The 26,074-nt window shown below is 43.3% G+C and overlaps 1 protein-coding gene across 2 annotated transcripts in view; it reads right to left on the bottom strand.

Annotated features, from left to right (window-relative positions):
* SV2B (synaptic vesicle glycoprotein 2B) overlaps positions 1 to 26,074 on the bottom strand; it is a 108,860-nt gene that overhangs the window by 23,065 nt on the left and 59,721 nt on the right. For both annotated transcript variants that reach the window (XM_012507144.2, XM_030815053.1), the window contains exons 3-9: positions 20,764 to 20,944; positions 20,243 to 20,394; positions 13,912 to 14,045; positions 12,048 to 12,137; positions 5,737 to 5,847; positions 4,787 to 4,875; positions 3,807 to 3,971 (exon numbers count right to left, since the gene is read on the bottom strand). In XM_012507144.2, coding sequence (XP_012362598.1) covers positions 3,807 to 3,971; positions 4,787 to 4,875; positions 5,737 to 5,847; positions 12,048 to 12,137; positions 13,912 to 14,045; positions 20,243 to 20,394; positions 20,764 to 20,944 — 922 coding nt within the window. The remainder of the gene's footprint in view (positions 1 to 3,806; positions 3,972 to 4,786; positions 4,876 to 5,736; positions 5,848 to 12,047; positions 12,138 to 13,911; positions 14,046 to 20,242; positions 20,395 to 20,763; positions 20,945 to 26,074) is intronic.

Here is a 26,074-nt window from a genome sequence, read left to right as displayed (position 1 = left end):
CCCCAGATCCCCAAAAAGGCACTAGAAGGCTGCAGATGATGCTTTGGGAGCAGACCAAAACTAACCTTGGCACTTTTGTTTCTTCTTGGGGGCAAAGGGATTGGTTTTACTGCAGGATAAAACTGAGGTTTCAATAGAATTGCCTTTGTCGACAACGTCCATGGGTGAAGTCTGAGGCCCTGTTTACACAAAATAATTTTCCACCATGTGTGATACTCAATAAAATAATTTCCATAGAAACCTTAAATCAGACAAGCATGAATAAAGTCAAAGGAGGAATACTGGTAAGGATAGGAGAAATGCCTCCTCGAAAGCTAAAAAACACGCGTGTATCCATGGAGGCGCTCAGAAGAGGGTTGGGGTTTTCAAAGATGAGGTGTTTTCCAGCTTACGACCAGCAGATGGCAGCATAACTCAAGAAAAGAAGCCAGGCTCCTTTCATTCCTTAGCTCACTTTCAAAGGTTCCTAATCAGTCAAGGAGAAAAATACCCTTTTTATTCAAACAAGTTGCTGAAGAGGGAGTGGGGAAATTATGGGCTTCAAATAATAGTGGGTATAGGTTTAGTGTCTGTTGGTTAAAAAACATATACCGTATGACGAAAGTTACAATGAACTAACTCATTACAGCTTTTGAAGAAATTTCTATTTTCATAATCATACAAAAGCATCTATGTACATTTGAAGCATAGAGACATGGTAGAAAATGTGTGAAGACAATCCACTCCCAGATAATCCTTGGCACACCTATACATTCCCAGACCTTGGCAATAACATCGGCTGCTATAGTTACCATTATTAGCATTTTCATTGTCACTGCTATCAATATTATTACTCATATCACAATGATGTGTCTGCTAAACATTGGGAGCTTCAGAAATGAGGTCTCCTTAAAAGAATTCATCTCTGCAGGGAATGGTGTCACCCTGTTGTGGGGGGAGGGTGGCATCTAGTCATCCATAATGTCCCTCAGGGGGTCCTGAATCCACAAGAATCATTACCCATCATCCACAGGACTCACCGTCCGCCCATCATCCACAGGATTCACCGTCCGCCCATCATCCACAGGACTCACCATCCACAACATCATCCACAGGACTCACCGTCCGCCCATCATCCACAGGATTCACCATCCGCCCATCATCCACAGGACTCACCGTCCGCCCATCATCCACAGGATTCACCATCCACAACATCATCCACAGGACTCACCGTCCGCCTATCATCCACAGGACTCACCGTCCGCCCATCATCCACAGGACTCACCGTCCTCCCATCATCCACAGGACTCACCGTCCGCCCATCATCCACAGGACTCACCGTCCGCCCATCATCCACAGGACTCACCGTCCGCCCATCACCCACAGGACTCACCGTCCGCCCATTATCCACAAGATTCACCATCCACAACATCATCCACAGGACTCACCATCCTCCCATCATCCACAGGATTCACCATCCACAACATCATCCACAGGACTCACCATCCGCCCATCATCCACAGGACTCACCGTCCGCCCATCATCCACAGGATTCACCATCCACAACATCATCCACAGGACTCACCGTCCGCCCATCATCCACAGGATTCACCGTCCGCCCATCATCCACAGGATTCAACACTGCTTTCTTCAGCCCCCATTTCCTCCTCACTCCCACCCAGCAGTTTGCTGAAAGTCTGGAGAAGCTGGGCAAAGTTAAAATGACAGAGTGGATCAAAAGTCTCCACTTTCTGCCTAGCTAAGTGCCAGAACTGCAAAACCTGCTTGTTACAAATCACAAGGACTCTGCGTTGTATTGACTTTAATGCAGAAAGTATCATGTAAAACAGTGCCTCTGTAGGAATGAAGACTTTCCCAGTGAGAAAATATTTGTAGTTGTCAAGAGTACAAGATGTGGAGTCCAAATGCATGGGTTGGGAGATAGATATTTCTATGTATATTAGCTGTGTGATCTTGAGCAAGATACTTAACCTCTCTGAGCTTCTGTTTCCCCACTTGCAAAAGAGCAAGCATATTTCTTGTTCCCTGGAGTTGTGAGATAATCTACATAAGGCACTTAAGGTAGCACCTGGCACACAGCAATGCTCATTAACGTTGGCTGCTATCGTGACTATCAGTGGCATTATTATCATTGTCACTGCTACCATTAGTGTTACTTGTATCAAAATAATGTATCACTAAACACTGGGAACTTCAGAAATGAGGTCTCCTTTAGGGAATTCATCTCTGCAGGGAACGGTGTCACCCCATAGGTGACATCTAGTCATAATGTCCCTTAGTTTTCAATATTTCCAAAGTATCCTAATAAAGCAAGGGTGACATTTCTTCCTTGGCAACGTCAACACAAGACCTCCTGACATACTAAAGAGCTCAGACAATGAAACATCTTGGGGGAACTGCCTTCTACCACCACGAGCATTGGAGCCACCATCCCTGGGGTGGTCACTCTGGGCAGAGGATAATGACTCTGAATTGTCTGCAGGGGAGGTATGGATGCATGGGTATATGAGTATGGATATGTCTGCGACTGGGCTTCAGCATTTTAAAAATTCTGAAAATCTGAACCCACGTCAATGATACTTGGTCCTAAACCTTCCTTCCCAAAGGTCTGATATTGGTAGAAATAATATTCTCCTTTTTATTGCACACTTTCTCACCCTAAATAACAGGGAGGCTTTGCTAAAGTCTAGCCTGTAAGAATATAGAATAAACTGAAAGAGGAATCCTTCCTGGGCTTCACCCAGCCATTCCTTTCCTGAAGTGGCCAGGAGTCACTACACATAGGGACTTTACTGAGACACCAGATGCAAATGTGGGTGCAGACGGGGGAGATAGAACATTCACCGGAGGTGAGAATTTGTGGTGTTAATTTTGTATTGAAGTGGTAAATCTGGGGCAGTTAATGTGACTGACATTGAACTATCTGGGCCATGGTATTTCAGGTGCCGCTGTCTAGCCCATGGCCACCCATTTACTTACCATTCACAACCTGATGAGCTTGCTAAGTACAGTTCAAGAAGGGACACAGCAGAGGGGTAAATGCTCAGTTTAGTGAATAATGTGGCCTTGGGTAAGCGTGACTAAGGTCCTGCCCTGATCCATCTTGAGGGTTTCAGGGGACAGTTTCAAAGAGGCATTCTTAAAGCACAGCAGGGTGGATGGCCCATCTCATTTTCCTAAAGCACAGCAGGGTGGATGGCCCATCTCATTTGTCCCAGGACCAGAAGGAGGAGTAAAATAGATTGAGGAAGCAGCCCCACAAAGATGTGAACAGGACTTTTCTAATCCTCCACTGATTTTTTTTCCTCTCAAAAACACTCCTAGCTGACTGTGGACCATACTGACCAACCCTCCAAAGTAATATTAGGTGAAAGAATAACAAAAGGGCTTTATTAGTCCTGGCATGGAAAAGCTTCTAGGGTCAAAGCAAAAGCTCAACACCCAGGCTTTGGACTAGTTCAGGAATCTTAGCAGTAAGAGCCCTAGGCCCTTTCTCTGGGCAGCCACTCTTAATGGGACATCACTTGGAAAAATGGCCCAACTGACCGTCCTCAGTCAAACGTCTCCATCCTTGCATGAAATAGCTCTCGCCAGGAGATTAGGGCGTCGGGAGCCAGCACAATACAGACACAGCCACTAGGGGAGATATGGAGTCTCTGGCAGCCATGACAAGTTGTGATGATGACACCAGTATTGGCGCTCATTCCTGGCCATATTTGATTCTTATCTTCCCTCCGGCTCCCTCCCGAGAACAGTCCCCACGACGGTCACCCTGATGTGAGGGAAGCCCGTGCTCACTCACTTACTTATCATTCACTAGTTTCCCATGTTGGTGGATCTGATTTTCCATCGTGAAGTTGATTGTGGCGCCATACACATGCTCACCAAAAAATACCTTCATTTTAGACTTGTATTCTTCATCTTGAAAATAGCGGATCATATCAGGAAACCAAACTGTCAGTCCATAGTAACTGGAGTGGAGAAGGCAGAAGGTTGGAACAACAACAGGATTAATTCTTTCATGATCAGGGTCTACATTCTTGACTTGATGTAGATCAAACTCATTGAAAATACATTAATTTGGATCATTATTAGAAAATCTGACAATATAAATCCTCATATTAATAAATACAAGGGGAAAAATATGACCACCTCCATAAATGCTGAAAAGGCATTGATTTAATAGAAATTTTTTCCTGTTACAAACACCAGTAGATTGGGGGTTGAGGGACACCTCCTTAACACATAAAATATACATGTTTCAGCCAGAATCTTAGTGAATAGGGAAACACTAAAGACATCCCCACTGGCTGGATGTGATGGCTCACGCCTGTAATCCCAGCACTTTGGGAAGCCGAGGAAGGCAGATTACATGAGGTCAGGAGTTCTAGACCATCCTGGCCAACATGACAAAACCTCATCTCCATTAAAAATACAAAAATTATCCAGGTGTGGTGGCATACACCTGTAGTCCCGGCACCTGGGGAGGCTGAGGCAGGAGAATAGCTTGAACCCAGGAGGCAGAGGCTGCTGTGAGCCAAGATCATGCCACTGCACTCCAGCCTGGGCACAGAGCGAGACTCTGTCTCAGAAAAACAAAAAAAAAAAAACCAAACAAACAAAAGTTTCTACTTTGTAGAAGCCACTAGCATTGGTTTTCTGTTACTTGCAACCAAAGCATCCTACCTGACACAAATTCTAAGTCAGAACTCACTGTAATCCTCAATGTGTAAAGGAGGCAACTGAGGCACAGGGAACTATGAAATTTAAGTAAGACAGAACTTACCTTAATGCCATGGCAAACCAAACCACAGCCAGAATCAGTGTATTCATCCTGTAGGGCCCCATCACACAGTACAGGGCATTATCCCAGACCTACAACCCATACCAGAGAAGGATTGTTAAAGAAAGCAATGTGTGACTTTGTTTCTCCCACAAAGAGCTCATTACTCAGATTTTCTAATAAGTTGCCTAGGAACCCATGGAGAGAATGGGTACCCCACTATCTCCTAGAGGCAGCAAAGCTGTCCAAATAACAAGGAAAGCCTCTTCTCTTCTTACTGGCTGGCCTCATACCCTAATAGTCCAACAGGATTTTCCCCGGAAGCACAATATTCCATGAATGTCATTGAAAGCACACTGAGTTAGGACTTCAAGGCACTGAGTAACCTTGACTACTGAGTTCTACGCCCTGCCTGTGTGCAAGGGGGATATCGCAAACATTTATTGACCATACACCACGAAGACCATCCAGTCCCAACAAACTCTGGCTGGCCGGCTGCCTCAGTGCTCAATAGCTGACTGGCTCCCTACTTGGAGGAGCCAGTGCTCCAGAGAAATGGCCTTGCCCATTGAGAAAAACGTTTCTTGGAAATCAAGAAGAAGCCTCAAGGGGTCATTTATTTTACTCACTTCTTCCTCCCTGTGGATTATTTTAAAATTTGCTAGAGAGAATAATGTTTACTTAGACTAGACATTTTACCTCCAGTCAAAATCCTCGCCTTGGGAGGGAAGAACAAAGAAAAGAAACTAAGATTTAGAGAGTTTTCAGCTCCAGGGCACACAACAAGCTAGAGGCAGACATGGGCTGGAGCCCACACGCCCCCCTCCAGGGTTGCTTCCTCTCCATCCGCTGGCCCAGGTTGGTGGGGATGTTCAGGAGCCGCATTTTTCATCCACTAAGGTTAGAGACCCCCACAGAGCCACATTCTCATCCAAAGTGAGTTCCAAACACACCTGCTTGAAAATGGTCTTAAATCGGACCAGCCAGCGCTGGTACCAGGTTCCTGTTGAACTTTGGATCTCAATGAATTCATCCATTTGCTTGGGAGTTTTGATGTTGGAAACCTGAAAAGTAAAAATAGGATATAGAGAATTTGAACCCCCCTTTGTGTCAGAGTTTTCAATGTGTAGTTTAATGTAACTATTTAAACTGATTTAGGACTGGAGGAGTCTTCAATTTCTCAAAGAGCATACTCAAAAAAAAAATTCAAAAACAGTTTCCATCACCTCCTCCAATAAACTTTTCATCTAGGGATAAAGATGAGTCATAGAGTGTCTCCATCTCTTTCTTCAGCCAAAGGACTGAGGATATGAGGAGACAACAGAAGGGAAATATAGATGCGACTGGACAATCCGCAGGGAGAAAGCAGTCCCTGGAAAGCGGACAACGGACTCATCATTTCCCGAGCGCTAAGTCTAAGACAGCTTGGCTATTCTTTTTTAAACCCTAAAAACAGTGTTTGTTTGTTTTTGTTTTTGTTTTTGTTTTGTTTTTGAGACAGAGTCTCGCTCTGTCACCAGGCTGGAGTGCAGTGGCACGATCTCAGCTCACTGCAACCTCCGCCTCCTGGGTTCAAAACATTCTCCTGCCTCAGCCTCCCGAGTAGCTGGGACTACAGGCCTGCACCACCACACCCAGCTAATTTTTTTGTATTTTTTAGTAGAGACAGGGTTTCACCATGTTGACCAGGATGGTCTCCATCTCCCGGCCTCGTGATCCACCCGCCTTGGCCTCCCACAGTGCTGGGATTACAGGCGTGAGCCACTGCGCCCAGCCAAAACAGTGGTTCTTAAGCTTTTGGGAGGGCCAGCCACCCATTTGAGAATCTGCTAAAGGCATAGGCTCTCTTTCCAAAACTGTCAAGGACATGACCACACTGTGAGCCTCCTGGACTCATCTTGCCACTCCCAGCTACGCAGCCTTTGCAAATGATCTTCCACCTGAGGTCAGACAGGGAAGCTTCAGAACTAACACAGCAGAGGTCAGACAGGGAAGCTTCAGAACTAACCCAGCAGGCTCTGCAGTAGAACTCTTGAGTGGAGCTGGGCTTCAAGCTATTCAATACCTTCATGGATGTTATGAACCCCAGCTACAGACACAGAAGGCTACAGGGGAAGTTAACATCAACTCAGGAAGCACCTTAAAAACCACACCCCAAAGCCTTAAGATATCCTCTCAAATGTCAATTTTGCCTTTCTTTGCTCCTTGGGGAAAATAACACTGTCTTCCTTTGGGATTAGGGAGTGAGCGTGTTGACAACTTCAAGCACAATTACTCACTCTAATTTACGATTCATTAGAACAATTGTCTATGATTCAGTCTAAATTAGAATATGGCCTGTGTTACCCCAGCCCTGCAGATCGTGGGTTCTCAGCCGAATGCTTCAACTCCTTCTCCTTGCAAAGGTTTCACTCCGAGTTTGTGAGGCAGCCAAGGGCAGGGCTGGTAAAACCTAGAGCTCACAGCATGGGCACCAACTAAGAGTCTGACTGCCCTAAGCTCTCCCTCCAGGCCACTGAATACATCTATGAGCACGTCTGCTGATGGGGCACGCATAGGAGTTAAACAAGTAACACCATCAAGCTGGGCTGAGTACCCGCCCCTGACTGCCAACCACAGGCCAGCTGTCTAAGGTCAGTTACCACTTTCTGGTTGTCTCTCTTTTTTCATTTCTTTTTCTGGCCCATCCAGCCATTTACTTCTACATCATTAATATAATCATCGAGTCAGTATAGAATACTGAGCCCATAACCTTTTTAAGTCCTTCTTCCTGTTGGGTTAAAACTAAAAGCAGAAGTTATGCCTCAGAGCCTAACTGGCATGCATGCTGGGAGAAGACCAACCCCAACATTTTAAAACTCTCCGCACGTTGATTTCTGCCTGCACTTCCTTCCTCTGGGTGCACTCCCACCCCGAAAATGAGGGACTCTGATCCTGTTGTAAAAGGCTTTTGTGTCTGAAAATTGGCATTTTTATTGATTTCCTGGCTAAGATCTCATTCTTCAGCATTAGGCGGTTATATCTGTTAAAATAACTAAATGGGAGGCCACTCAACAGAAGTGGCTCTAATGCCCTGGGTTCCCACATCATCAAGCAGAAACCTAACTCAGAATTTTAAAGAAAATGAAACAAGCTCAGCCAATCCCAGTTGGCTGAGTGGGCACTGGCTATATTATCTTGAACTTCCCACTGGAATAATCCAAATGAGGCAATCGCTCAAACTCTAACCCAGCAAATACTTTCTCTGCTCTGCCTCCATGTTCGACCTATAAAAGCCTCTCCCTCGTGCTCCTTAGGTAAAGCCCCGACCCACTTCCAGTGTGAGCTACCTGACTGATGAATCACTGTCTCCATAAATAAACTCTCTAAAATTTTAATGTGCCAGAGTTTCTCTTTTAACACAGTAGAATGCATCATTAGGAGAGAATGTGAGATCGCTTCTCCAAAAGAGGGGTTCCCAGTGGGGCAAGCCTGTTTGGATGGTGTAGAAGGGGTCCTTCCAGAAGCAACAGTTAGGAAACGCTGGCTGAGCACCACTGCATGGAACCTTCTGTACGAGACGCCCTACAGTAAGATGCAAGTGGGGAGGAGCTGACAGTGTGCCTGGGACAGGCAAGGGCAGACAGGCAGAACAGGGTGGGGAGGAATTATCCAGCAGGACTGCTCCTGGGACAGTCTGTGTGCATTTGAAATAAATCTGTTAATAACGGCTCGAGGCACAGGGAAATCCCAGAAAGGCACTCTCAGATTGAAAACACTAGTAACCTACTATGCAAAAGCAAGGAGAAACTGTTTTATTCCAAAGGGAGAAGAATAGAGAGAAGGCAGAGGAAAGCACGTGGAGAGACTGAAAGGGAGGAGGGGCAGGGAGAAAGGAAGGAGAAGGCCGCACTCTGCGATGTAATTCCTCTGTTCACAAATGTGCGGGAAGCCCATTCAACCCAAACGCTTGGTATGAGTGATGTCTGTGTCTGTGTGTCTGTCTTAATGTGTGTCTGTGTGTGTCTGTGTGTGCCTGTGTCTGTTTGTCTTAATGTGCATCTGTGTGTTTCTGTGTTTGTGTTCCTGTGTCTGTGTGTCTCTGTGTCTGTGTGTCTGTCTTAATATGTGTCTGTGTCTGTGTGTCTCTGTGTCTGTGGGTCTGTCTTAATATGTGTCTGTGTGTCTCTGTGTCTGTGTGTCTGTCTTAATGTGTGCCTGTGTGTCTGTGTGTCTCTGCGCCTACATGTCTGTTTTAATGTGTATCTGTGTGTGTGTCCCTGTGCGTCCATATGTTCCTGTGTCTGTGTGTCTGTCTTAATGTGTGTCTGTGTCTGTGTGTTTCTGTGTTTGTGTTCCTGTGTCTGTGTGTCTCTGGATCTGTGTGTCTCTCTTAATGTGCCTGTGTGTCTCTGTGTCTGTGTGTGTCTTCATGTGTGTCTGTGTGTGTGTCTCTGTGTGTCCGTGTGTTCCTGTGTCCGTGTGTCTGTGTTCATGTGTGTCCGTGTGTTCCTGTGTCTGTGTCTCTGTGTCTATGTGTCTGTGTTCATGTGTGTCCATGTGTTCCTGTGTCTGTGTGTCTCTGTATGTGTGCCTATGTCTATGTGTGTCTCCGTGTCTTTGTGTATGTGCTTGTGTGTGCCTGTGATTCAGGCCAGGTTGATGTAGTGCAAAAACCAATCCAGCCAATGTGGAGTCAGAGACTGGAGGCAGACACAGAAGACCGTGGAAACATCTTCCAGAAATAAGCAGGAGCTCAGAGAGAAACTTGGACTTCCTCTGGCCATGGAACGAGGCAGCAGGGGCAGGGTGGCAGGACTGAGCCAAGCACACCCAGAAACCTCACCAATGTGTGGCTTCCACACCTGCAGCACAACGGGAGCACTACAGGCCATCGCAGAGTCGGCGGGGATGGAAGATTGGGAGAATCATTGTGACCCTTAACATCTTTCATTTGGAGCATTTCTATTCATTATGCTTCTTAATAAATGTTTGCAGTACATGTTCTCACTTATAAGTGGGAGCTAAATGATGAGAACTAATGAACACAAAGAAGGGAACAACCAATACTGGGGTCTATTTGGGGGTGGAGGGTGGGAGGAGGGAGGGGGCAGAAAAGATAACTATTGGGTGCTAGGCTTAATACCTGGGTGACAAAATATCTGTACAACAAACCCCTGTGACACACGTTCACCCACATAACAAACCTGCCACGTACCCTTGAACCTAAAATAGAAGTTTAAAAAAAAATGCAGGAAAAGCATTGGTCCCATATTTCAGATATTTTAGAAGCATTAGAATTGAGAAAATATCCCATTGAGGAATTTTCCATAAAATTTATAACTTGAGTTAATTTATGAAAAAAGTCATAATAATTTAAATAATGGTTAACGTCTGTGTAGCACTTACTCCAAGCCAGGCACTGGTTTTTTTGTTTGTTTGTTGCTGTTGTTGTTTTACTTAATCCTTACAATAGCCACATATATAGATATGATTATCCCTCTTTTCTCCATGAGAAAAATGAGGCACAGAGAGTACCTTGCCTAAGGCCACACAGCTAGAAAGTGTCAAAACTGGGATTTGATACTTTGGATGCAGGTGCTTAGCCACCGTGTGATCCCGCCTGAAAAGCAGACGTTTGAAGCAACAGGTTAACAAGGGTAAATGGTTTACTCGAGACTGAAATTATGGAAGCTAAAAAATCAAAAGCAGTGAATCAAAGTTAGGTAAGAGTTACTCCAGGAAGGTTTCCTTGAGAAAATGGATTTGCAGTAGGGGAAGTTATAAAAATAGGTGCACAAAGACGCCTATAGCCTCCTGGTTTGTCAGATCATGGCAGGCAGGAAGACAGCATCTCTGTAACTATCAGGCCATCTTCATAGAAATTACCATTTACCATTTTGTTTTGTTTATTTGTTTTGTTTTGTTTGCTTTTAAAACTGGCGAGAAACAAAATTCAGACTAATAGCCAATGATGGTAAGGATATAAAGAAATGGGTCCCCTATTGCCTGTGGCATTGTAGATTGGTACAACGCAGTTGAAATGTATTATGATTTGGCAGTGTATCTCAAGAGCTATATAAATATCCAAGCTCTCTGAGCCAGCACTTTTATTTCTAGGAGTTTACTCCTAGAAATAAAACAATCCTAGAACATGAAGGGGAAGGAACTATGTGCACAAGAAGGTTCGCTGCACTAATATTTATAGGAATAAGGTAGTAAAACTGGATAAATAAGCTTCTAACATTAGAGATATGTTAGGAAAACTGTGTTAATGTTTGTAACATTACTGTTTATTAAAATGATGATTATGAATACCAGGAGACAACATATAAAATGATAATGAGTGCTATACTGTTAAATAATATGTACACATAAATATACATACATATGCTTATCCCCAGAGAAATCTGTTTATTTCTGTTATCATTTTTTTTCAGACACAGTCCTGCTCTGTTGCCCAGGCTGGAGTGCAGTGGCACCATCTCAGCTCACTGCAACCTCTGCATTCTGGGTTCAAGCAATTCTCATGCCTCAGCCTCCTGAGTAGCTGGGATTATAGGCACATGCCACCATGCCCAGCTAATTTTTTTGTATTTTTAGTGGAGATGGGGTTTTGCCATGTTGGCCAGGCTGGTCTTGAACCCCTGACTTCAAGTGATCTGCCAGCCTCGGCCTCTGATATGGTGTGGCTCTGCGTTCTCACACAAATCTCATCTTGAATTGTACTCCCATAATTCCCACATGTTGTGGGAGGGACATGATGGGAGATAATTTTAATCATGGGGGCGGTTCCCCCATACTGTTCTCATGGTAGTGAGTAAGTCTCACGAGATCTGATGGGTTTATCAGGGGTTTCTGCTTTTGCAAATTCCTCATTTTCTCTTGCTGCCACCATGTAAGAAGTGCCTTTCGCCTCCCGCCATGATTCTGAGGCCTCCCCAGCCATACCAAACTGTAAGTCCAATTCAACTTCTTTTTCTTCCCAGTCTCGGGTATGTCTTTATCAGCAGCATGAAATGGACTAATACAGCCTTCCAAAGTGCTGGGATTACAGGCATGAGCCACCACGCCTGGCACCATTTCTAAAAACAACTGGCAACCTAAGGAAAAACCTCGAAGGATATCCATCAAAATGAGAAGAATAATTATTATAAAGTAACAGCAATATCACAGTCTTTGTTCTTTTGACAAATTTTCTGTTATGTGCTTAAATTACTTTTTGGCAAACCAAAGCAGTGAAGAGGAGAACCCCCTTCTTATTGGCAGGCAACCCCACACTCACCGTGAACACTTTCTCTGGGGTCCCCTTAGCTCTCATGTTGGTGTCATGGACTTGCTTGAGAATCATCCAGGCTTCATCATGTTTGCCCATCTGGTGAAACCAAGGAAAGACACAGGAAAAATTCATTGCTGACTCTGCCTTCTGTTCATTAGGGGTGGAAAATCCTACAAACTCAATGGGAATGTTGAGACGAGCATTCCTATCAGGTCTGAGGCAATTGCACATGGACTTATTACCATCTAGGACCTGTGAAAGACCAGGACGAGCTTCCATCCCCAGCCATTCTCACAACGATAATAAGGTTGTGCTTTCAAGGTGTAAATGCTAGGTAGTATCATCATTATACACTCTGAGTAACTAATCACAGTTATAAGGTTGAATGGACTGTGGTGTGGGAAGCACATTCATCACTGATGAGATAAGGCAAAGAATGTGTTACAGGTTGAATTGTATCCCCCAAAAAAAGATATGATGAAGTGCTAATCCCCAGTACCACAGAGAGTGACTTTATTTGGAAATAGCATTGTGGCAGGTGCAATTAGCTAAATTAAGATTATGACATTCTGGAGTAGGTGGAGCCTTGATTCGATATAACTGCTGCCCTTATAGGAAGACATCCATATGGAGACACAGAGGCATCAGGGAGGATGCCATGTGATGATGAAGGCCACGACTGGAGTGATGCAGCTGCAAGCCAAGGAATGGTCAAAATTGCCGCAAACCACCAGAATCTGGAAGAGGCAAGGAAGGAGTCTCCCCTACAGTTTTGTGAGGGAGCGTGACCTTGCTGGTGCTTTGATTTGGGACTTCTAGCCTCTGAAACTGTGAGGCAAATTTGTCCTTTTAAGTCACTCAGTTTGTGGCATTTTGCTACAGCAGCCCTAGGACACTCACATCCGACCAAGGGTGCAAAACTCCCTGTTGCATCTGCCTCCTGATCAAAAGGGGTGAACACGGACATTTGACATGGGGGATCACTCTGCAGATGGCTTAGGAAGGAGGCAGATAAGTGGACTCTGCAGATTGGGGCTGGAAGAGCCTCAAGGTCCTGTTGCCCCTCGGCCTGCTCCTGCACTGTCTGACTTCTGCAAGCAGGAGGCTCCCCTGCTGTTGGAAGGCTCATGGGACTCATCTCTCAGGACACAGATGCAGCTGTCTGGTGGCTGGGGACCCTGTGTAGCTAAGAGACCTGAAGGGCTTAGGAGCAGCAACAAGCTGTACCATAGCTGTCAGTGCCAAACACGGAAAAACAGCAGCTCTAAAGAGCTTCCTTTATTTATTTATTTATTTATTTATTTACTTATTTTTATTTTTATTTTTTTGAGACAGGGTGTCTCTTTGTTGCCCAGACTGGAGTGCAGTGACATAACCATGGCTGTCTCCAGCCTTGATCTCTGGGGCCCAAGCAGTCCTCCCACCTCTGCCTCCCAAGTAGATGGGACCACAGGCATGCATGCACCAAATCGCTCAACTAATTTTTTTTTTTTTTTTTGTAGAGATGAGGTCTCCCTGTGTAGCCCAGGCTAAAAAAACTTCCTAATCAGGACCTTGGGGGACAGTGGGTGCCGTGAGGCAGCTCAGAAGCTGCCCTTCCACCACTGCACAGCCTTGGGAAAGAGCTCCTGCTCTGGGGTCCACAAGCTCTTGAACCATCCAGCATTTGCAGTCCGTGAATCCATGACCTGGCACCAACACAGCAGGCAGGGTGCCAGATTTAATGATGAGTGAGGTCAGCCGACCCCGGGGGGAATTTGCAACACATAAGCAGCAGAGAATGTGGGACTACGGGCTGAGAGACGGAAGCGAGGCTGCATTCCTGTGGCTGTTCTGTCGCTCTCACCCTGGTGGAAAAGCACTGACTCACCTCTAGCAGAAACCTTGGGCTCTCTGGCATGAACTTCAGGGCCACCATGGACATGGTGCAGGGCAGAGCACAGACGATGACAAACACTCTCCAGCTATGGAAGTGGTAATTGGTCCCCATGCTGAAGCCCCAGCCTGCAAAGGAGCAGTCAGTCAAAGGATTTCTGGGACATGATCTTTTCCTCTACAGAAGAGTGACTCTGAAGCCCTGGCTCACAAACTTCAGGGTACAAGAGAGTCACCCAGGGAGGTGGTTAAAATGCAGACTCCTCAGCTGTGCCTCCGAAGCTTCTGAGTCATAAGCCTGGGATAGGAGCTGCATCTTGACAAATCTGCAAAATGATATTTCTCACATTGCAAATTTGTCAAAATCTGCATTCTGACAAATCCCCAGGTCCAGGCCCGGCCTGACATTTACAGACCCCTGGATAAGAGTACAAACAGAAGCAATAGCCCATCTCTCTATAGAATCATTATATTTTAAGATGGCAAATTGTTAAATGAAACATATTCTATTTGCCTGCCTTGACAAGCAACAAGCTAGAAGTCTAGGCCCAGAATTTACACCCACATATGCCACATCCCCTTTTCAATCCCCCATCCCCTCCTTCCAAATGAGGGACCTCATGCAGACATGCGTGGACACACCACTGTGATGAGAATGGGCACTCTTGTCTTGATTTCTTGAGTCTATGGGAATTCCTGGGTCCTGAGCACCCAGGGCATAATCTGGATGAAGATGGGGATGGGGGTCATGGCCTCAGAGATGCCTTGCCTTATGGGAAGGGGTGCAGCCAGAGGAAGGTCAGAGTAGGGCCTCATATGGCCCAGGGCTTCTATTGGAGATCCCTCTTTCCAACGTCAAAGGGCAATGCCAGCTCCAGGTGATCCAGTGCAAAGGGTTCAGGACCACATTTTGAAAAACACTGTAAGTTGTTATACGACTACACACATTTTTTAAATGAGAGACTGAACTTCTACGTTCAAATGCATCCCATCATCATTGAAATGGGAAGATAACTAGCTCCTATTCAATCATCATTATTCAAAGCATCGCTAAAACCCATATTCAGAAATTACATTCAAGCATTGTTTTGAATAGTCTCATGGGTGGCAAACTTCCCTCTTTCAAGTAATAAAGTGGAAAGAGCCTAGACTTTTGCAGTCACAGAGATCAGAGTTCAAATTCTGGTCTGATCCCATCAAATTGCATTGGTGGGTTTTCGCAGCTGTAGAATACAGGTAATGATACCTCCACAGATTTGCTATGTGTGAACGCTCCTAGCAACCCATCATACTTCACCTGCTTTGACAGTACATTTGATTTTTTTTTAGAAATAGCTCCATGACATTTAGTGCCAAGGATGTTGAATAAAACAGATAAATGTCAGCAAAGATCAGCAAAAGAATTTTAAAAAAATAGAACCGAGGTTATAAAATAGACTGGTTTTCTCATGCCATAAAGTATTTCTGAAGACAATTCAAATGGTATTTGTGAAAGACAAGACTACGTAACTAAACATATCAATTTATAAAGTTTAGAGGGCAGTAGTTATTTGGATATAAAACTTCTATTTCATTTACTTAGAAATATAACATATGGCCAACTCCAGTGGCAAACAGCTTGCCTTGAATTTTTATTACTCCCCGTTGTGGTTCAACTTGTTCTACTCGCAGCAGACTCCTAACCAATTACCTGCTGTTCCTGCAGACATTTTCTACTCTATTTGTACAATTAAAAGACTAGGTAGAGGGAATCCCGGTGTGGAAATGTGGGACTGTGGTCCCTTGGACACCTTTGGCCACAGCGACTGAACACAAACCTCATCCAATACACTCAATCAGAATCAAATCTCTTTTTGCCCAGCTTGGTCTCTTATCATCTCACTGAGGTTTGTTCATTCATTTTAATTTTAATTAAAAAGCCTTTCCTTTCTCCTGGGAGTAACACTAGAAAGAGGAAGATAAAACCATAGCAATATTTACACATTCTCAGCTCACGTGCAAAAACGATTCTGGCATCATTAGAAGTAAAGGTGATCAAAACCACACAGCAGTCAAACTCAGATGGATAACCAGGGAAGAGGGGCAGAAGCAGTTATGTTTATAAAGTATTCTGCTTCAAAAAGATCTTTTTTTTTTTTGGATTGCAAAAATTTATTAAAATTGGAGACATTGTTTTAATCTTCTTGTGCCATGAGACTCCATCAGGCGGTCTACAAAGACCATTAGGAGGCTGAGGATCACTTGGGCCCAGAAGTTTGAGGCTATAGTAAGCTTCAAAGGCCACTGCCCTCCAGCTTGGGTGAGGCAAGACCCTTTCAAGCAGTAAGCTGCATGCTTGCTTGTTGTGGTCAATTAAAAACCCTAGTTTAGGATAACAGGTCTGCCTGTTTGAAGATGAAAAATAATACCCATTTAAAATTTGCCCTACTCGATTTCCTTCTCAGTCACATTTTTCTTTATGATAAGATGCACAAATTATACAAAATCCATTATTCCCTCACGCCTCTATGGCTTTTATGGTGATTTCAGTAATCTGCATTTATCACATTCATTAGGCACATCTTCAGGGCCCTAAATTAAATAAAATTAAATGGCAAGCTGCTTCTAAATATTTGGAACAATATTAATTTGGAGGAAGGGATTGCTCTGTTTGCTGATCTTCTAGCTTGCCCTACTTTTCTCTGTCAGGATTTCACAAACAGCTGGTAATGCTGACTACAATGGGAATTAATCTTCCATAATATATCCATTTTTTTTTCTGAGCTTTACCCATGAGTTCACAAGAAAACATTCTGAGCTTTGTAATTTTCTTTCTCAAAGAGCCAGTCACTCAAATTTCTGGTGCCAAGGCTTCCCCTTACTTTATTCTTGCAAAATCAATTAAACAGTTTACACAAGCTGTACACACACTCTTCTCTAAAGCTACACTTGCGTTTGTTAGAAGATTAACGCATTAGGCACACTGGAAAATACCACCAAATGTCTGGTTCACTGCGGACAAAACATCTGAGGGTTAAGATAAATAATGGCTCTTGTTACACTGTGATTCTAGCCTACCACATTTCTGGGATGGGTTTCCCCCAAGTGAACAATTGTTTCAATTCAGCCTGATCATCCAGGAGGCTTTTATTTTAAAATGGAATATAAAAGTCACAGATATCATACAGGCATACACATAGGGAAATGTCCTGTCCATCTGGGGTAAAATAATTTTTTTAATTTTTTATTTCCATAGGTTATTGGGGAACAGATGGTGTTTGGTTACATGAGTAAGTTCTTTAGTGGTGATTTGTGAGACTTTGGTGCACGCATCACCCAAGCAGTATGCACTGCACACAATTTGTAGTCTTTTATACCTCACCCCCTTCCCACCCTTTCCCCGAGTCCCCAAAGTCCCTTGTGTCATTCTTATGCCTTTGCATCCTCATAGCTTAGCTCCTACTTATGAGTGAGAACATAGGATGTTTAGTTTTCCATTCCTGAGTTACGTAATTTAGAATAATAATCTCATTTGGGGTAAAATATTTAACCACAAGCCCTGCTGTCAGCCCGCAGTGGTCAGACAATTACCACGGGGCCCCTCTGCCATGGACATCCCATCTGTGTTGGTCAACATGTCCCCAACCTGAATTCTTTTATTGCTTTCCTAGAAATCAGACACTTAGACAATAGCGTGTGTGTCTGTGTAAGTGTGTGTGTTTGTGAATTGAAAACAAGATGTGGGTTGCTAGCTTCCCTCACAACATCCTCCTGCCTTTTCTTCACCACTGTACTGCACACCTGTGGTTTGGGTGGGACTGACCCTACCCCTAGCTCCAGGGATGGGAAAGGAAGTGGATCTAAACCTTTCTGGACCTGCATCTCTTGGTGTATAGTGGTTGGCTGAGGTGGACACATGACCAAGGCTGATCCAATCAGAGGGAAATCAAAGACCCTTTCTCATTGGCCAAGTGTGAGGGCGGGCTTTCCCCATGAAACAAGCAGTCTGCAAACAGAAAGTCTCATATTGCTAATGCTTCCAGGAGGGAAGTTGGCCTGAGTACTAGAATTATCTTGGAATTTTTCTCAACATTCATTCCTCTGTGCACACCAAGAATTGCCAAAGCCAAAGGTTCGGGCTGGCAGGTATATCTAGAGCTGATTCATTTTGTGTCCTTTCTCCCCTCCATTTTATAGGTGAAAGAACCAAGGCTGAAAAGATGGATTGACTTGTCCCATATCACACAGCACCACTATTTGGATTCAGCTTTTATTTAGATTTCAGCTGCTTCCCTCCATAAAAGGTTTTTCAATCACTTCATTTAAATGTGAAAATAAGCTGGGCACTGTGGCTCACATCTGTAATCCCAGCACTTTGGGAAGCTGAGGCGGGTGGATCACTTGAGGTCAGGCGTCGGAGACCAGCCTGGCCAACATGGTGAAACCCTGACTCTACTAAAAATACAAAAATTAGCTGGATGTGGTGGCACACACCTGTAATCCCAGCTACTTGGGTGGCTGAGACACGAGTATGCTTGAACCTGGGAGGCAGAGGTTGCAGTGAACTCAGATCATGCCACTGCACTCCAGCCTGGGCGATAGAGCAAGACTCTGTCTCAGAAAAAAAAAAAAAAAAAAAGAAGTGAAAATAATCCCTTAGTATTCAAACATTTGGACCAGCTAACAGAGAAAATGATATTATACCAATAATTGTGAGGAAAAAAAGAAAAAGGAAAGCAATGCCTCAAAACCATATAATCAACAGCATAGTACATAGTACAAGGGCAATTAAAGTGTGCATCTGAGTGAGGGATGTCTTGCAGAACCTGATAGTAGCAGTAATACAATTTTGTATCTAAAATTATGGAGAACTAGAATGACAGAATTGGCTGGAAAACTCTTCAACTCTTTATTTCACTATTCCTTTTCATATTTCTTCTGTTTCTGATATAAAATCCAGTGAATTTTCAAGTACTAGATATGGCAAAGATGACATGGTGCTCCCAAACCCACTTCCTCTACTTTGTGGGCACACAGCTAGACTGTTACCCAGTGTCCCTTGCAGAAGGGTGCGGGCATGTTACAGATCGGGGGCTGCTGGAATGTGAGCGGAGATGGTGAGTGTGCTCCACTTCCTGGCCTTTAGCCAATCTACAACTGCCCATTCTCTTTCCCCAAACCGGAGACTTTATAAGCTGTATGTTGAAGATGACAGAATGACACAATGGAAGGAGTCTAAACTCCAGAATTACTGATGGAGCAGAGCCACCTGCAGATTAGAAATGCCAGCTGGACCTCACATAACGGAGAAGCTTTCACTGTGTTAAAACACTGAGATTTCAGGGTTTATCAGCTTGTGAGGGTAACGTACCCAGTAACACCTTAACTAATACAGTAGGTACTGTCTAAACCAAAGCTTGTTCTTAAAAAGATATACATGGAGCCTCCATTAGCTCAGAAAGCACAGCAGAGAGGGTCATATTTAAAACAAGACAATAAATAGGTGGTAAAGTATCGGTTAGCTTCAGAGGCAGCTGTCTGCTACCCCCTCGGGGTCTGAGGATTCTAAATCACTGCTAAACCTATACTCATAATCAGTGATTTACCAAAAATGATTTTGAATGATGATGATAGTATTACTCAGTATACTCCAAAAGCAGAATCAAAGTCAAAATTGCTGCCTTCTCCCTACTTTGCTCTTGACGAAACCAGTAGTAAAAGTTGATGTTGCCAGGTCTCTGTCCAGAGAATACAGTGTTTACAATTATCCATGAAAATAAAATTGTCCCGGCTGAAACCATGACCTTGTCTATAAGGGCTGCTGCACTTTCACGGCCAAACAAGAGTGACAGCAGGCACTAGGGCAGAAAGAGTACAAGCCTACTGCACCCGAGGGGACATCAGGACTCCAGCCCCCACTCCACCACATGCCAGGGACATAGCCTTGAGCAAGTCACCAACTTCTCTTGGCTTTTGTCACATACCTGTCATCTATTCAATCAGGTTACCAAAGCCTAACTTGCTCAGGGGGAGGAGGGCTGGAGGAGGAGATGAAGGTTGAAATTATTTCAAATAAAAGTAAGGAAACAAGAAACGGAGAGGGGGAAGGAGAAAGAGAAGAATGAAGGAAGGGGAGGAAGAGAGGGAGGACAGGATATATTTTTCAAAAAAGACATTGAATTGAAATTAACAATGTGTCTGCAATGTTAGAAGTTGTTAAGAAAGATCAAGGTCACATACGGGAACTGTGCATGAGTACATGGAATAAGGCTGAGGATAGGAACTATAGTTTGGGTGCAGGAGCCATAGAAACAGGGGCCCCTGGGCTGTTTTGAGCCATGGCTCACCATAGTGTGGGATGATGCTCCAGGCCATGGCAGATGCATAGAGGCCCCCAGTCATCCAGAAGATGCCCAGCCAACTGAGGTGTTCTCCTCGTTTCTCCCGAGACAAGAATTCAGAAAAATAGGCAAAAACAATCGGCAGAGCACCCCCAATACTGCGAAGGAAAAATGCCAGAGAGAAAGAATCAAGTCATACACTAAAAATGGTCATAGCAGAAACCAAGTTGCCTATACCCCATCTTAGGCTCTGTGGTGAAAGGACCCAGTGAATCTGAGAGACCGGCCAGGTAGTTCCTCTCTACATGTGGGAAGCAGTCTTGGATTATTTTGACATTGCATGCTGACTTCAGAGGCTAATCCTAACCCTAGCTCTTTCTAAGGTTCAACTTTAATATAGTATCCTGAAAGTCAAACAAAAACTCAGTCAATCCAAGGGTTTCTGGAGTTACCTCTCGGAGCTAGAGTACCAGAATGGATGGGCCATTGGTCTGGGAGGGTCCAGCTCCAGCTCCCTAAGAACATACCCGATGCCTGAGATGAGTCGGCAGAAGAGGAAGGCTCCATATCCCTGCACGAAGGAAGAGAGGGAGGCGAAGGAGGCATTGACGGCCAGAGACATGCTGAGGACTCGCTTCCTTCCCAGCTTATCAGCCAGGCCTCCCAGGATGAAGGCCCCCGCCATCATTCCCAAGTAGACTATCATCCCTGCAATGAGGGAAAGGAGGAAGAGAATAGAGAGAAAAGACAAAAGATGAGAGACTATATAATGTTTACAAAATACAATATTCATTTTTACTTATCCTAGAATTTCTGTGTCATAGACACAAAATGGTGGAATGCGATATTTGTGGCAAATTGGAAGTGCTATACAAATATGACTTTTTACAAATGTTATCTTAAAAATGGCCTCACATATACACAGACTAACACAGATCAACCAAAACTGAGATAGCCGTAAGACCAGTCATTTAGGTACATAATCTGCAGATAAGGGAAATGCTGTAATTTTTTAAGCAAGGAAAGTCTTTGTGTTGCAAAAGCCCTCAACTGGTGGATTGTGTTTAAGGAGAGAATTTCCAGGGTAAAGTGTGGCAAAGTGGATATTAGGAAGGAAGAACATGGTAGAAGTGAAAAACAGCAATTGCCAGCAAGGCCAGCTATGTTATTACCATGCAAGAAGGACCTTTCTTCAAGTTACAACCAATGTCAAGACTTAAGGAAATGTAGCATATTTGTATATGGTGTGAGATAAGGGTCCAGTTTCATTCTTCTGCATGTAATATCCAGTTTTCCCAACGCAATTTATTGAAGGACTGCTTTCCCCTATTGTGTGTTCTTGGCACTTTTGTTGGAAATCAATTGGCCATAAATGTGTGAATTTATTTCTAAGCTCTCTATTCTGTTCCACTGGTCTATATGTCTGTGTTTAGGCCAGTACCATTCTTTTAAATTAGTATGGCTTTGTAGTATATTTGAAAGCAAGTAGTGTGATGCTATGAGCTTTGTTCTTTTGGCTCAAGACTGCTTTGCCTATCCAAATCTTTTGTGGTTCTATATGAATTTTAGGATTTTTTTTCTATTTCTATGAAAAATGCCATTGGAAGTTTGATAGGGACTGCACTGAATCTGTAGATTACTTTGGGCGGCATAGATACTTTAACAATATTAATTCTATCCATAAACATGGGATATCTTTCCACCTATTTGTGTCTTCTTCCATTTCTTCATCAATGTCTTACGGTTTTCAGTATAAAGACCTTTCATTTCTTTGATTAAATTCATTCGTAAGTATGTTTTAATATTATTGTAAATGAGATTGTTTCCTAGATTTTGTTTTCAGATACTTCATTGTTAGCATATAGAAACATTACTATTTTTTATGTTGGTTTCTTATTTTACAACTTTACTGAATTTATTTGTTCTAACAATTTTTTGGTGGAGTCTTTAGGGTTTTCTATGTATAAGATGCCATCTGCAGAAACCATTTTACTTCTTCATTTCTGATTTGGATGACTTTTATTTCTTTTTCTTGCCTAATTGCTCTATGTTGAATAGAAGTGGCAAGAGTGGGCATTCTTGTCTTGTTGCTGATATTAGCGGTAAAGCTTTCAGCTTTTCATTATTGATTATGATTGTCAGTTGTGGGCTTGTCATATGTGGCCTTCTATACCTAATTTGTTGAGATTTTTTATCATGAAAGGGTGCTGAATTTTGTCAAATGCTTTTTCTGCATCTATTAAGATGATCATATGATTTTTATCCATTATTATGTTAATGTAGTGTATCACATTTATTGATTTGCATATGTTGAAACATCCATTCATGCCAGGGACAAATCTCACTTGATCATGGTGTATGATCCTTTTAATGTGCTGTCAAATTTAATTTGCTAGTATTTTGTAGAGGATTATTGCATCTGTGTCCATCAGGAATATTGACCTGTAATTTTCTTTCCTTGTAGTGTTCTTCTCTGGCTTTGGTATCAGAGTAATGCTGGACTTGTAAAATGAGTTTGTAAATACTCCTTCCCCTTCAATTTTCTGGAAGAGTTGGAGAAAGATTGGCATTAATTATTCTTTAAATGTTTGGTAGAATTCAACAGTGAAGCCAGCAGTTCCTAGGCTTTTGTTGAGAGGTTTTTGGTTACTAATTCAATCTCTTTAGTCATTACTGGTTTGTTAGGATTTTCTATTTCTTCATAATTGAGTCTTGGTGGATTGCATGTTTCTAGGAATGTATGCATTTCTTCCAGATTACACAACTGGTTGTGTGCAATTTTTCATAATAATCTCCTGTGATCCTTCATATTTCTGTGGTATCAGTTGTAATGTCTTCTCTTTCATTTCTAATTTTATTTGAGCCTTCTTTTTTCCTTAGTCTAGCTAAAAGTTTGTCACTTTTATCTTTTAAAAAAACCAACTTGATCCTTTAACTATTACACTTTGGTGCTCTTTATAGATAAGCATTTGTTAGATTCCTTTGCTCTACATTAGTTCATTCTTTCTTCCTCTCCTCACCCCCAGTATTGCTTGCCAAGTGAAGAATGGTTCCATCCTTTCAAGGAGATAAACAATAAAATGTATAATTATCTATGAGTGAGAAAAAAAGGTGCTCAGTAAAGGTATCTGTCAGGTATTATTAAAACCCAGAAGAAGAGCAAAGCTTGGACATAATTTACTCAATGTGGGAAGGCTTCCAAGAGAAAGACATTGAGCTGTTCTTGAAAGAAAAACAGAATTTAGTCAGATTTCCATTTGGTGACTGAGGCAAAAAGAAAGTCTGATATGTTTGGGCAACTTCTCGTAAGTAGCCTAGCGTGAGTAGAGCATAGTTCATGTAAGGGAACCTGGTGAGGGTTCAGGCTAGAGGGTAGGGCGGAAGCCAGATCATAAACGTGTATGTGTGTGTGTGTGTGTGTGTGTGAAAATGTAGATGTATGGATGCATGCATATGTGATTGTGTGTGTACACATGGGTGTTTGCATGTATGTGTATGGGCCCATAAACTGAAAGCAGGGAGAGGGAAAAGAGACTTAGGGGAGTGGTCCAGAGATTTGCTGAGAACTAGTCTCTACACCCCACACCCTGAGTCCACCCTAGAGAAAAACACTAGCATCCAATAAAAGTATATTTTTTCTTTTACTTCAACAAAGCTATCTTCAGCACTTCTCAAACTTTACTGTGCACATAAATCACCTGGGGATCTTGTTAAAATCATATACCGATTCAGCAGGCCTGAGATGGGCCCTGAGATTCTGCATCTCTAACAAGCTGCCAGCTGAGGCCAGTGCTGCTGGTCTGGGGACCACACTTTGAGTAGCAAGAGGCTACAGCACATCTGTCCTCCTATAAACAGTAAATAGTGATGAGAATCCAGGCCTTGGAACCCAAAGATCTCATTCACTAGTTGTATGATTTGGGAGCAAAACCTCTCACATTCTGAGGGTATTAATCACCTCATTTATAAACCGATTACTGAACTAGAGATGATCTCCAAGTTGCCTTCCCATTCATTAATTTTAAATTAATTTTTTAAAAATGTAAATAATGAAAGATGAAGTACTGTGGATTTCCAAGGAAGAAGATATTCAGATTAAAAACATAAACTCAGACACAAATGTTTGATTTAACTACTTAAGGCCATACAAGGCATTTGTTTGTTTGTTTGTTTGTTTGTTTGTTTGTTTGTTTTTAGACGCTCTGTCGCCCAGGCTGGAGTGCAGTGGCGCAATCTCGGCTCACTGCAAGCTCCGCCTCCCGAGTTCACGCCATCCTCCTGCCTCAGCCTCCGGAGTAGCTGGGACTACAGGCGCCCACCACCACGCCCAGCTAATTTTTTGTATTTTTAGTAGAGACGCGGTTTCACCATGTTAGCCAGGATGGTCTTGATCTCCTGACCTCGTGATCCGCCCACCTCGGCCTCCCAAAGTGCTGGAATTACAGGCGTGATAAGGATCTTTATGACATTGTACACATGGATCAAAATATCACAGGTGCTCCAAAATATGTACAACTATGATAAATCACTGTAAAAATAATCAAATAATAATAATAAAGATATCCTTAACAAAAAAGTGGCTTCTAACCTACAAGTTTGCAATCTTAACAATGAACACTGTGCAGTTATGAAGTTATTGTCCCTCAGCTCCAAAGCCACCCTTCTAGACCTTACTTGGTCCACAAATCCCGGTCAGTTTTGCCAGACCCTCTCTGCTAGGCTCTGCCAATAGAGGGCGCTAGAGGGAGGCTTCAGGGCTGGGGAAAGAAGAAAGGCCCTGTCCTTTCTGTTCCTGTAGGTTTCACCCTGACTGCAGCAATTACTTTCCAGATAGCAGCTGCATCCAATTAGCAGAGGCCACACTGCACTTCATTCTCCTCTCCGACACCAGCAAATGCCAGCCAGGGCCTCTCTTCAGAGAGCTGAGTTGCAGCTTTATGGAACCCCTTCTCAAGATTCTAAATTATCATCATTCCAATCTCTTTCCTTTATTCTCCAAGCCCTAGGGGAGGGAGCTTCTCCCTGCATTTGCTACCTCAGTGATACTTTTCAAAAGCATTTCACCCCACCCTGTTAATAATTTTTACATTAAAATCTCTCTTTTCAAATAACTGGTATGATTTCTGTCTCCTGACTATCCCATGACTGATCTAGACACCTAGATAAATTGAAAAACTTTAGAAGTTAGATGTTGAATCCAACCCCTTAGTTTTACCAGACGAGGAGGCTGAACCCCAGCAAGGGTCAATAACTTGCCCAGAACCTCAATGCTGGCCGAGGACCTGCTGGTACTGCATTTCTGGTCTCCTGGCTCCAGGCCTGGTGCTTTCACTACTAAACCTCACTGTCCAAGGTCATGGAGGTACCAGAGAGAATAAGAAAAGCTTCTCAAATGCTGTCTTTGAAGTCTAGGAAAAGAAAGAATGAAGGAAAAATGAGCCTACCACCAGGGAAGGGAAATACAAAATTAACAACATCTCTGGAATGGCTACGTTATTAGACTCATTTCAAATCTGTCTTTAGCAAAAGAAATTTTAAAAATACATTTGGAAAATTAGAGTGCAGTGGAGTTATCAAAAATTACCTTAGTGTGAAGCAGATAAGGAACTAGTTAGAAAGCTAGAAATTCAATCATCCCTCAATTTCACTCAACAAGCTTGGTGGCATATTAGGGAAATGATCCCTTAATATACTGAGATTTTTGAGGAAATTGAAAACCAGGATTGCTACCTACAGAGCAGAGGAGATGAAAGAGGAGGAGGAAGAGGAGAAGAAGAAGAAGGAGAAGGAGGAGGAGGAGGGGGAGCAGGAGGAGGAAGAGGAGGTTGAAAGGAGGAG

Source organism: Nomascus leucogenys, chromosome 6, assembly GCF_006542625.1.
Source record: "Nomascus leucogenys isolate Asia chromosome 6, Asia_NLE_v1, whole genome shotgun sequence".
In the NCBI taxonomy this organism is placed as follows: domain Eukaryota; kingdom Metazoa; phylum Chordata; class Mammalia; order Primates; family Hylobatidae; genus Nomascus; species Nomascus leucogenys.
Note: the sequence above shows the minus strand (reverse complement) of the source record. Positions and strands in the feature narration are given on the sequence as shown.